Source organism: Candidozyma auris, chromosome 7 (assembly GCF_003013715.1).
Source record: "Candidozyma auris chromosome 7, complete sequence".
NCBI classification, from domain to species: Eukaryota; Fungi; Ascomycota; class Pichiomycetes; order Serinales; family Metschnikowiaceae; genus Candidozyma; species Candidozyma auris.
In genome coordinates, this window is record NC_072818.1 from 77,351 (window position 1) to 89,424 (window position 12,074).

The 12,074-nt window shown below is 46.5% G+C and overlaps 3 protein-coding genes across 3 annotated transcripts; 2 read left to right on the top strand and 1 right to left on the bottom strand. All coding sequences in view use genetic code 12, as the record gives it.

Moving 5' to 3' along the window:
• Positions 1-777: 777 nt before the first annotated feature.
• CJI96_0005163 (uncharacterized protein) lies at positions 778-2,346 on the bottom strand (the record flags this gene model as incomplete). Its single annotated transcript, XM_029036167.2, has 1 exon — positions 778-2,346. The coding sequence occupies one exon, from the start codon at positions 2,344-2,346 to the stop codon at positions 778-780; it is 1,569 nt and encodes a 522-aa protein (XP_028889058.2).
• Positions 2,347-4,198: 1,852 nt separating this feature from the next.
• SEC2 (guanine nucleotide exchange factor SEC2) lies at positions 4,199-6,100 on the top strand (the record flags this gene model as incomplete). The annotated part of the gene is made up of 1 exon (XM_029036168.2): positions 4,199-6,100. The coding sequence occupies one exon, from the start codon at positions 4,199-4,201 to the stop codon at positions 6,098-6,100; it is 1,902 nt and encodes a 633-aa protein (XP_028889059.2).
• A 589-nt stretch (positions 6,101-6,689) lies between these two features.
• On the top strand, positions 6,690-12,026 carry BNI1 (formin BNI1; the record flags this gene model as incomplete). Its single annotated transcript, XM_029036169.2, has 1 exon — positions 6,690-12,026. The coding sequence occupies one exon, from the start codon at positions 6,690-6,692 to the stop codon at positions 12,024-12,026; it is 5,337 nt and encodes a 1,778-aa protein (XP_028889060.2).
• Between the last annotated feature and the right edge of the window lie 48 nt (positions 12,027-12,074).

The following is a 12,074-nucleotide window of genomic DNA, read 5'->3' on the forward strand; positions in this document are numbered from 1 at the left end:
ACACTGTCCCCCCACTGATAGCGAGAGACGCCATAGGGCCTGATTCGTGAAAATGCCTTTCATCGGTCCACGTTTTCTAGTACCCCTCCCCGTTGCTCCTCAGCTTCTTTCGAATTGATGGCTCTACAATGTCATCAGTATACTAACAATAGACTGCTCTTTGGCAAAATCTTGTACCCAAAATGTATTTCGATAGATTCGTACCTTAAAAGACACTTTCATAAGCCCTGATTTGGCCAGCAGTGGAGTGATTGAGTGAACAGGTCTGGGCTCTGTTGCCGTGAAATGCTTCTTTGTGGCTTGACAAAGTTAGCCAATTCTGCCGTCTCCTCACAGCCCCACAGCCGTCTCCTCCTTTGGGTTTACGTTTTTTCGTCCCATAAAGTGAATGGAATTATCGTGCTTGATTATGTGCATCGGGAATGTCCCGTAAGATGCTGTTCGCCCGTGGGGGAGATGTTTGGAGAAGTGGAGTAGTCTGAAAGCCGCTAGTTGGCACCATATAATTTGGAACAACGAGATATTGCATGAATCTTTGTCCTGATACATCTTTTTTTGTAACAGCGGATATTTACTAAATCTTTGTCCTGAAACCTTTTTGTTTCTTTTTAAGCACAGTGTGGCATCTGTTTCCATATCCGAATTGCTAAAACTAAAAATCATGTTACATCGACGCTGCATGATAAGTTAAATCAGAACATCCCATGAATACCATTCGACATGTTCTAAAAAAGTAGTTGAAGACAACTTGCTACCATTCTGCCTCCACGTATCACCTTATTCTCCTACCCTCACTTGTGCCTCAAACCACCTGTCAATCTCGTCTCGAGGCTCTGCTGTCTCAGTGTACTCAAACACACACTTGTTGATTCTTACGTAGCGGAGCAGGTCCTGCCTGTCGCCAAACAAGAACGCCACGTGCTGAACTTTCAACCATTCGTCGTAAATATTCGGATGTGTGGTTCCAAGGGCCATGTGTGGAGCTCCACCAGCTCTGGTTCCAAAAACATCAAGGATCTCAAGCCGTGTGAGTCTTTTGAGTATATGTAGAAACTGTTTGAGGCTCTGGCCCGAGTCCGTTGGATTTAGACGAAGGAACCGGAGGTTAGGCATTCTTCCTATGCTCTGGATGATTTGAACCGGCGTACAAAGTGAAACATCACCAAAGGGCCGCTCTTCGTTCAACTCCACCAGGAGCTTGACCAACTGCGTGAGTTCCCGCAATCTTTGGGCATATTCCAAGTACAGCTCCTCGGGATCGACATACTGATTCTTGACATCGTTTAATTTGATGACCAAGTCTAGCTCAACAAGATTTTGGCAGCTGGCTAGCATGCTGGGGACACTGTCGCGTCTTGTTTCCCTGTAATCGAGTCGCAAATGGGTCAATTCGGTGACAAGAGGTGCTAGTGATTGGAGAAAGCTCGGGACCTCTGGCTCGTAGGACCACTGGGCGAACTCATGGATATTTCTGAGCTCAAGCTTTCGAAGCACACTAAGATCGGTCGCCTTGGCAAGTACCTCTGCGTCAGCTCTGTAGACAAAAAGGTCGTCTAAGCACAACTCTGTGAGTGCAAGTCTGACGTTGTGCAATTTCGTGTGGTTAAAGAGGCAGTAAATGTTGCGTAGGCCCTGAAACAGCGAATGCTGAGCGTGCCATGCAGCTTCCTCTCGAAAAATCCTATCCAAATGACGTGAATGTAAGGGGCAAATCTCTTCTGATAATCCATGTCTTGAGAGCTTCAAGCTCTGAAGCGTGTGCCCTAATCTGTCCACATCCGCACAGCAAAGTACATCGTTGACGAGATTGGCTAGCCTTTTCATGTCATCAAACGGCCTGGCATGGAAATGCGAGAGGTTGGTGAACCCAAACGGCACAAACTCTCTTGTATGTTCTCGCTGGTTCAAATTCAACCTGAGCTCCCTCACCACCTCTGGACTCGGCAAGAGCCGCAAATACTCCAAGGAAAAGTTGTCCAGCAACCAATGCAAGGTGTGTAGATGATGCAATGTCGGAAAGAAATGAAGTAGATGGCCCACCACTTTCTCGTCAAAAGTCTTCATGGTATCTGGCAATTTGGCCACCACGAACACGTGAATAGGATACTTGCCCGTGTACCGAGACACAAGCTTCTTGAAGCTGTACAGCAGCTTGATATACGTGCATGCCACGTCGTACTCCTTTCTGAACTCTGTGTAGTCTGCATCAACCACCACCTTGTGGTAGAGCCGAGGAAGACTGGCAGAAGCCACGTCCTTGCAAGTTAAGGCAAAACTGAGCGTATCGTGCTGATTCAAGAAGAAAGCTATCTGAGAACAAAGCTCCCTGTTGAGCCAGTGCAACATGGGTCGAGAGGGTGGGGGTAGGCTGACTGCGTAGGAGGTGCTTGGAGAACACGTTCTGGGCCGAGGCTCCACTGGGTTCTTTGTGTATCCCACGGGGGCATTCAACAATGAAGTCATAACATTGGAAGGAGGTGAATTTTACCGAGATCAAAGGAGCTCGGCAGCGGGATCTGGGAATGGTTTCGTGATCGAGGTTGAGATCTGGTTTCGGGGAAAGATGCTAGGCAGAGTGACAATTGATAAGTGCAATATGTCTAGTTTCAAGTCCACTAGACAGATCAATTGATGCTTTTTCACCGCTTCTGGTGTATTTCTTTCGTTTAAGCTCTTATATGAGCAATGGTGAAGTTACACTGATAAGAGTGCGCATAGTGATAAGGAGAGGTGGGTTTCCAGGTGGTATGATTAGCAGAAGTACAAAGCAAAAAAAAAAAAATAAAAAAAATGGAGTCTCTGCATATTCTGATATGAAGCTGTGTATATTTACTGGAATTGAGTGATTAAAGGCTAAAACTGGAGTATCTGATTTTTGGGAGATGTTGGTGGTTTTAGCTTTTCGTAGCAGGGTGCTTTTCGCAGTCAAAAAGTAGAAACCACAAGGGAAGATATCCAGAACATTGAGCTTACATAAGGGAATTCCATGGAAATCTTGAGGAGGTCGTCCAGGCTCAATGACACACAATGAGAATTAGAGCACTACAAATAGTGAAAAAGGAAGTTTAAGCTCGAAATTTCAAGCGGGGAGGGAATAGGTGCTGAGGTTGATCTACGCTGTGATGGAGTCAAGTTTAGATATGACAATCCTGGAAGGGTTAAAGAACTCCACAAATTGCAAAAGAATCAAGTGGAGCAGGCGAGACTATTTCGTGGAATCAAGGTATCAGGTGAAGCTTGCTCCCCTAAGGGATTTGCAGCCATTTCTAATCGAGGTGATGACTGTAAAGGTATGATTTCCTCTATTGAATTCGAGAAGAAACCCAGCTGAAATTGACTATACTCATCCATGGATCTGTACTGCTTACATTCTTTAACAACTTCGTAGAGCAATAAACACAGTGTGCTCTCACAAAGCTCGCTCAACCTCCTATTTCACAAGTCCACACAGCAGAGGTAATGCACCGCCAAAAATCAGCGAACACTAAAGAGGCTCCATTAAAGAAATTAAGATCGACATTTTGAACGACACTTGTATTCATAATGGCTGCAAAATGATACTGTGAGAAGAGATTGCTCATAGGACAATTAAGCTCAGCCTGGCCCGTCAGAGCATAAACTTGGTGCATTTCGTTGAGTGAGCTTTTAGTGTCCAAGGATTCCAAAAGAAACTCTATTTGCCTGTGAAAATTCGATCAAAACAAGGAAGATGGAAACTAAACAGCAACATCCTAGAAGAATCTGAACTCCATGTGAATACCAATAGTCGGGACGCTGTCCCCCATTAAAGCTCAGGAACCATCTTTAGCCAAAATTTATAGCAAATTCAGGTGAACCAACAGAACTAGACTCCTGCCAAAGTCGGACAGATTCTACGGTAAATTTCTGTAACTCATGCGTAGAATGTTTCATGGCTGCGAAAGAAGTGATAGTCTGAGTCGACAACCATACACATTTTGCACCAAAAAAAAAAAAAAAAAAAAACCACCGAGTCACCAACTGCCTATGCGAGTGAAGTGATAACAGTTGCTAGACCTCCACAAACTTCCTTCATTCACGACTTTCGTATGCCCTTGGCCCTTCCCCTGGAAGCTGGGGTACTCCTCTCTGCAGTCCACTACAACTCATTCTTCACCAGCATAAATCCCAACGAAACCTACGTTTCAGCAAAACCCAGAAGAAATTCAACAAAATCGACATGGGCGAAGAATTCGACGAGTTGGCAGACCAAGTGGCGATTTTATCGACAAAATTGGTCACGGAAGTGGCCAAGTCGCTGGAGTTAGAGGAGTCGCTTGTACAGCTCAGAAAGGAAAACAGCCACTTGAAGAGTCAGGTTGGGAAGCTCTCTGAAGCAGCCAAGAGAACACAAAGTGCTGAGTCGCGTCTAAAAGAATTGGAGGAGAAGCACCAAAATTTGGAAAAGACACATCAAGAGTTGGGGGAGAAGAACAGACAGCTAGAAGGAGAAGTGGAGGATTTGACTGCTTCTTTGTTCACTGATGCCATGAAGATGGTCAGTGAGGCTAGAGAGGAGAAAGAAAACTATATCATCAAGAATAGAAAGCTCAATGAAGAGATTGGGGAGAAGGACAGAATCATTGATAATCTCCAGGAACAATTGCAAGATTTAAAGGGTCTTTTCATGAAGTTGGAAGACCAGCAACGAAGCTCGAAGCACGGCACGCCACAATTGGAGCATGGTTTTGAAGGAGACTCCATGTCCAACCAGGGGGGCGACGAGTACACATACTTGATGTCCCAGCTTATCTATGCGCCACGCGTGAGAGCCATCCGTTTTGACTTGGCCAACTATCAGCAAGACTTCAAGGCATTTGTTTTTCAGGTGATTAAGCCCGACTTCACGTTTGACTTGACTTCGTTGAAGAACTTGAAGTACTTCCGCAAAATATGGCACGAAGAGCTCGAGCCGGCGCTTGGCTACGTCCCCAGTGTTTCCAACAATCTCTTGAACAGAGTCTCCAAGGGAAAGACCTTTTGGACCTTGCTCGTGGAGGGAAAGGCAATTATTGAGCCCGTAAGTGGGGTCAACGAGACGTTCAAGTTGAACTACAGGGGGTTGAAGACAGGCGACGAAAAACCGGTCGCCATGAAGGACCCATGCACCTTCTGTGGAGAAAGCAAAGGTGACAGGCTTGAGCATGCTCGCTTGTACACCCTCAAATTATATGGGCCAGCTTCGGAAACCACGTTCACAGAAAATTCGTCCACAACACTTATAGGAGGAGAAGCACACGAAGTTATTGGCACGTACCCGCTTTGCAACTTTTGTTTGGTAAAGCTCAGGGCGATCTGCGAGTTCTTTGCCAAGCTTAGGTTGGTCCACGCCAACGTGTACAAGCTTCAGCAGAACAGTACCTTTGATGATTTGGCTGTTGTTTCTCAATTCCAGTTCAAGAAGTACGACGACCGCACTAATCACGATATCAAGAGGTACGTTAGCAAGAACGACGAGGCCATTCTCCTCAAACTTTACTACCTCTTGCTCACGATTCGAGCGAAGATTTTCTGGAGCAAGATTGGGTTCTGGGATACTGAAGAGGACTCAGAGACCGTTACTGTGGACGAAGCACATATTGAGATGTTTCAAAGAATGGTTAGAGAAAACGTTGCCTTTGGAACAGACAATCTAGAAGCAATTGAGCGACCACAAAGTGTGAATGGATATCAGTCGCCTAAGTCAGGTCAGAGAACGCCTAAGACAGTGGGGACGCCGAGAGCAAGTGTTATTGCAAAAGAACAGACAGAGGAGGGTTCAGGAGACGAGGAATTTGCTGACTCCAGTGCGTTCGCAGACGCCGAAACGCACGAGAGCCCCTTGCGGAGACGGAAGAGCAAGTCGAAGGCATTCAAGGCGAAAATTGACAAGGACTTGAGCTCGACAATGAAGATGTTGCAGGAAAGTCTCGATGAGAACGAGAGGAGAGAGGAAGAGAAAAAGGAAGAGGAGAGAAGCGAAGTGGAGCGGGAGCAGCAGAAAAAGGACAATGTAGAAGCCTCCAGTAATGCTGAGGAACAGGACAATATTGAGGAAACAGAAGTGACGAATCTAGAGAAGAGTGGAGACAAGACAGAGTAATGCAGGCAATGCAAGATGGTTTTCGAGGGTAGAGGTAAGAAAGGGCAGGTAGTTTTGACGTGAATCACATTTGACAGTCAAGAAAAGCAACAATTGACAACGGTGTATGGTGGATGGTTAAGGATGTGTTTAAGATCCTGTGCTACAATGGTTATGTATTAGTTACAACGGTGTTTCAACATTGGAAACAATCATGCTGGTGCTTTTTATTGCGCGCCCACGCTTTGAAGCGACTAAAATAGCCAGCATTTAAAGCGAGGGTCCAGAAGGTGATACTAGAGGGGGAAACAAATCGAAGTGGAAAAAAAAAAGAATAAAAAAGAATAACAAAGCTGTGTCAAAAAGACCAATTGAACCAAGAGAACCACTTGAAAAAAAGCATCTCGAAGTTTGCTTATGGGTATTGTGATGACAGCTGGCTACTCTTGATTTTTTTTTCCTGCCGAGTAAATACCCGTACACCTTTTTGTTTTGACAGTGGGACAATTTTTGCCAGGATACAACCACCGCGTTCCTTGTCCTTGAGAGCCTCAAGCAACCAATCAAATCACCAACAAGAGATTCCTTTACTTCATTCTCGGGCCGGGCAATGTCTACACGAAGACGAATAGACCCGTACCACGCTGCCTCTCAACACGAGGACGTGGAGAAGGCGAACTCCGCCTACTACGCTCCACTAGGGCCCAGGAAACTGCCGCAGAAACAGCCTCCCCAGGCACAGCATTCGAACCAGCAGCAGCAGCATCAACAACAACAGCAACTGCTCTCTCATCGCATTTCTCTGGGGTCAATTTTTTCCATTCGAAGAAATCGGTCCCAACAGAGCCAGGGACTAAGCAACGACGATCACGATCTGGACTCTGGGTCGGTAGTTTCCGGCAACACCGTCGGATCGAATCCGTCGAACAACATGAACCTGTCCAATAGCGCTCTATATCCCAACGCATCGTCTGTGTCGTCACGCCGCCACGGTTCCATGGCCAGCGTAACGTCGGGCGGGTCAACGGGCCCCACCACAACATCCTCCACCATTGTTCCTGGCCCTCAGGTCACGAGCTCCACACACTCCCGTCTGGGCTCCATATACTCGTTTAATACTAGTTCTAATCCGTACGACCACGTTACTGAGCGCCTGGCTCGTCAGAGTCTCGATAATAAACTGCATCTACAACAACAACCACATCAACAGCAACAACAACAGCAACAGCAAGCACCATCATCCCTGCATCGAGCCCCGTCGTTTGCTCTTTCTCGTAAAGCCACGGGGCTGTCGCTTTTCTCCAGACCTTCTATTAGCACGTCAGCATCTGAAGATGTTGCCAAAGATGACCTGGGGTTGACGCTTCGAAAACCGCAAAACCCAGTGGAAATCGAGCGTATGTTTCGGGACTTGATGGAAAAACGTGATTTCAAGTCGTTGCCGTCGCAGGCACGCCAGGAAATGCTCAATTACTCAATAGATAAAAAGTGGATGCTAGTGCAGCAAGACGCCATTCACGAACACAGCAAGCTGGCGCTGAAACTGAAGGCAACTCCAGAATACTACACAAGAAAACTAATCGCAAAGACAATCTCCTCGGATGAACTCGAGAATTTGTGGGTGTCGCTTCGAACAGAGCCTATTGACTGGGTGCGTGAGTTTATCTATGACTTCCAGGGAGATGTGGCACTCTCGCTGTACTTGATAAAAGTTCATGACCAGATGGGAAGTCTGGACATTGACGATATCCAGGATGACATTTTCAACAAGGAATTTAATACCCTCAAGTGTCTCAAGTGCATGATGAATCAGAAGTTGGGCGCCGAAAGAGCGAAATCCGACGATTCTCTTTATATCAACGCCATCACGGGGTCTCTTCTATCACCTCGCATTGCTACTCGCAGAATTGCCGCTGAGTCCCTCACATTCATGATTGTGTATTATTGCCGCGTAGGCGGCGACCACAACAAGTACCACAAGGTGCTCCGTTCCCTTGACGGTTTGCAGCTGAAACCTTACTATGAGTTCGTCTCGGCATCCAGTGCATCCGCAAAAAAAACGCTTCAAAGAAAACCTCCTCCAGAGGATACGAACCATAGATTTGAGCTCTGGCTCCGCTTGGTGGGAATAACGATCGAGGGAAGAGGTAGGTACTCGAACTCATTGGTTGGTGCCAGTGAAGAACTCAAGTATCAGTTCGCTGTAAATGGGTCCACTGTGGGAGGCTCCTCGCACGTCGAAAATCAGCTTATGGAGTATTGCTTGGGCACGATGCTTTTGATCAATACCATAATAGAGTATGGTGTCGATTTCCGGGTGCGGATTCATCTTCGGGCACAGTTCACGGCTGCTGGGATCGAGCCATTATTGGCAAAGTTTAACGACTTGGGCTACGATAACTTGGCGAAGCAAGTGCAGAAATACCGTGAAATGGCGGAGGCCGATGAGTTAGAGCTCAAGACGAAACAGCAGATCGAAGAGGATCTTGATTTCAATAATCCTGTGGATTTGGTTCGGTCTCTCTGGAACAATGTCCAGAATAGTGACGCTCAGGGCCACTTCCTCAGTGCAATGCAGCATATTTATTTGAACCAAACAGAAAAGAGGGATGATTCAGAGGAGCTCACACGCAGCTTACGTCTCCTTGATGGTCTTATACAAAATGTGACAACCGCTCATACCTCCAACGACGAGTCAGCGGTGGGCATTGCAATCAACCGGTTGTATGCGGGCTTAAGCACTGACGACATGTACAGAAAAGCTATCAATGAGGTGAAGCTCTACAAGAAGATTGCTGAAGAGGCCACGGCCGAGAGGGACGAGATTTCTAAACAGCTTTCTATCGGCTCGGAAGGGTTAATTCAAAACATGTCAAATGAAATCAAAGAGCAGGAAATAGTGCTCAGGAGAACCAGACGGATGAATGAAGAGCTCCAAGAGGAACTTGAGGATTTGAAGCGGAAGCATTTACGTGAAAAACAAGAACAGGAAGTGGAGATGCGTGAGCTTTTAATCATGTTGAACAGTGCACAAATAGACTCGAAGAGAGATAAAAATAAAACAACGTTGCTGGTGCAGACAAGCAACGAGAAGCTCATCAAGAAGTTGCAGAAAGAGATCAACAGAAGGAAGACAGAGTTTAAGCTTGACAACAAGCAACTTGGTACCCTGGTGGAACCAAGCTCTCGTTTGCGGGCTTTGAGAGAACAGATGGCCGATATCGAAAACCTTGCCAGAGAGTTGGAGATGACTGACTTCGAGACGTACTCTTTGCCAAAGGAGGAGGCAAAACCTGATGTTCACGAACCTGAGACACCAGAGCCTGAAGAGCTTCCCCCAGTGCCTGTGGGTCCCAAGCGTTCTGTGCGTGAGGATGACTTAGAGAAATTGGAGAGACTCAGAAAGAAACTCGCCTCTTTGCAGAGCGAGTCAAACGATATTATGAAGTTCAATAACAAGTCGTTGTTCCTGAAACAAAAATACCTTGCTTTGGAACGCTTGCGTGAGTTGGAGCAGAACTTTGCAGACTTTAACATAGATTTCGACATTGACGAAAACGAAGCGGCTTTATTAGGTTTCATGGACGCCAATATGAAGTCGAAGATTCAAGAAGAGCTTGACGAAGTGAGAAAGCTCAACAATGACCTCCGCTCGCAACTCGCCGCAATCAAGGATGTGAAGCTGCCTCCATCTGACGCTTCTCCAGACACGCTTCAGAAACTCGAAGCCAAGTATGCCCAGGGAAAGGTTGTTGTTGATGGCTCCGACGTGGCGGTTAAAAGCTCCAACACCCCAAATAAGGACTACCGTAAGAATAGAAAGTCAACAATGAACTCACTTGATCCGAAGTTCCTTAATGAGTTGAGTTCAAAGGTCAAGCAGGCTGAAGCTATTGGCTCATCTTCCGATGACGAAAAGTTTGAGGACTCAGTGGATAAGGTCGAAGAAACAGAGACTCCAAAGGCTACTGGTGCCCCGCCACCACCTCCGCCTCCACTTCCACCCGCTCTTGGAGGTGCTCCACCACCTCCACCACCTCCGCTCCCACCTTCACTCGGTAGTGCCCCTCCACCACCACCTCCTCCATTACCACCCTCTTTGAATGGTGGAGCTCCTCCACCGCCACCTCCACCACCACCACCATTACCAATGGGCACCAACAACTCTAGCAAGTCGCCTTCGCCAGTACCACAGCATCCACATCCATTTGAAGCGTACCCAAGGCCTAAGAAGAAGTTAAAGCAGTTGCATTGGGAAAAGGTCGACAATGGCGAGAACGATTCAAACTCGTTCTGGCAAAATTCTCAGCTGCACACGATCGCTTCAGACTTGATGGACAAGGGTGTTTTGGATGAAATTGAGGCAATCTTTGCAGCGAAGGAGATCAAGAAGTTGGCCACTAAGAAGAAGGAAGACATCGATAAGGTGACCTTTTTGGCCCGTGATGTGGCGCAACAATTTGGTATCAACTTGCATTCTTTCAACAGTTTGTCAGATGAGGAAGTTATAGACAAGATCTTGCGATGCGACAAGGATCTGTTGGCAAACCCTGCTATATTGGAGTTCCTCGGTAAGGACGAGATCACCGAAGTATCTAACAGTTTAGCAAGAAACCTCGAGCCTTACCTGACAGACTATACATCTGAAGAAATTTCCAAGCCCGAGAAGGACCCTAGCGAATTGCAGAGACCTGATAGAATCTACCTTGAGCTTATTTATAATTTGCAACACTATTGGAAGTCGAGAGTCAGAGCTTTGAAGACGATTGTGAATTATGAGAAGGACTATGACGATTTGGTGACAAAACTTAGGTCTCTTGATGACGCTGTCGACAAGATCAAGCATTCGAAACATTTGAGGAGTGTCTTTGACATCATCTTGGCCGTAGGTAACTACATGAATGATACTTCCAAGCAAGCCAAAGGTTTTAAGTTGAGCTCGTTACAAAGATTAAGTTTTGTGAAGGACGAGAAGAATAGCATGTCTTTCTTGCACTACGTCGAAAAGACCGTGAGAACGCTTTATCCAGAGCTTTTGGCGTTCATGGATGATCTCGCTGCATGCGTTCCTGTTGCGAAATTTTCAATAGAGAATATTGCAAACGACTGCAAGGACTATGGGCAGGCGATCAAAAACGTTCAGAGCTCGATTGACATTGGTAACTTAAGTGACGTTTCCAAGTTCCACCCCAAAGATCGGGTGTTGAAGGTTGTTAGTCCAGCGTTGCCTAGAGCAAAGAAGAAGGCTGACTTGTTACAAGATCAAGCGAACTATACCCTCAAGGAGTTCGAGACGTTGATGAGGTACTTTGGCGAAGACCCTAACGACAGTTTTGTGCGGAACTCCTTCTTCAGCAAGTTCACCAGCTTCTTGTCTGAATTCAAGAAGGCCCAGCGCGAAAACTTGCAGCGTGAAGAAGAGTTGAGGGTCTATGAGCAAAGAAAGAAGCTATTGGAGAATAAAACGAAGCAAAGCAAAGCCAAGAAAGAAAGTGGTTCTGAGGACGACGAGGAAAATGTCATGGACTCTCTTCTCGAGAAACTCAAGGCTGCTGGTCCTCAACGAGGCGAACCATCGTCAGCACGCAAGCGTGCTCTCATGAAAAAACATTTGATGGAGAGTTTGAAAAAGCTGAATTCTGAATCTGACTCAAGGGATAACTCACCTAGCCGTGCTGGACCTATCAATCCGGAATTAGCAGGAGCTGACGAGTCAGACAAGGACATTCTAGCGAAGAGCGACGACGATGTGGGCTCTCGAGCCAGAAACTTGCTTCAAGAATTAAGAAAAGCGGAAGGCAGCGACAAACCTACAAGTTCATCAGCATTTAGACAACAAAGACAGCGCCGCAGACAGCTTCTGACCGTTGGCGAAGATGAAATCAAAGAGGCCACCTCTGAAGTTGTTCCAGAAGCAAACAACGAGGATGCAGAGGAAAACAAGTGAGGATGCATGCCGTATCAACTTTGTATTACGAATTTACGAGATACCCCC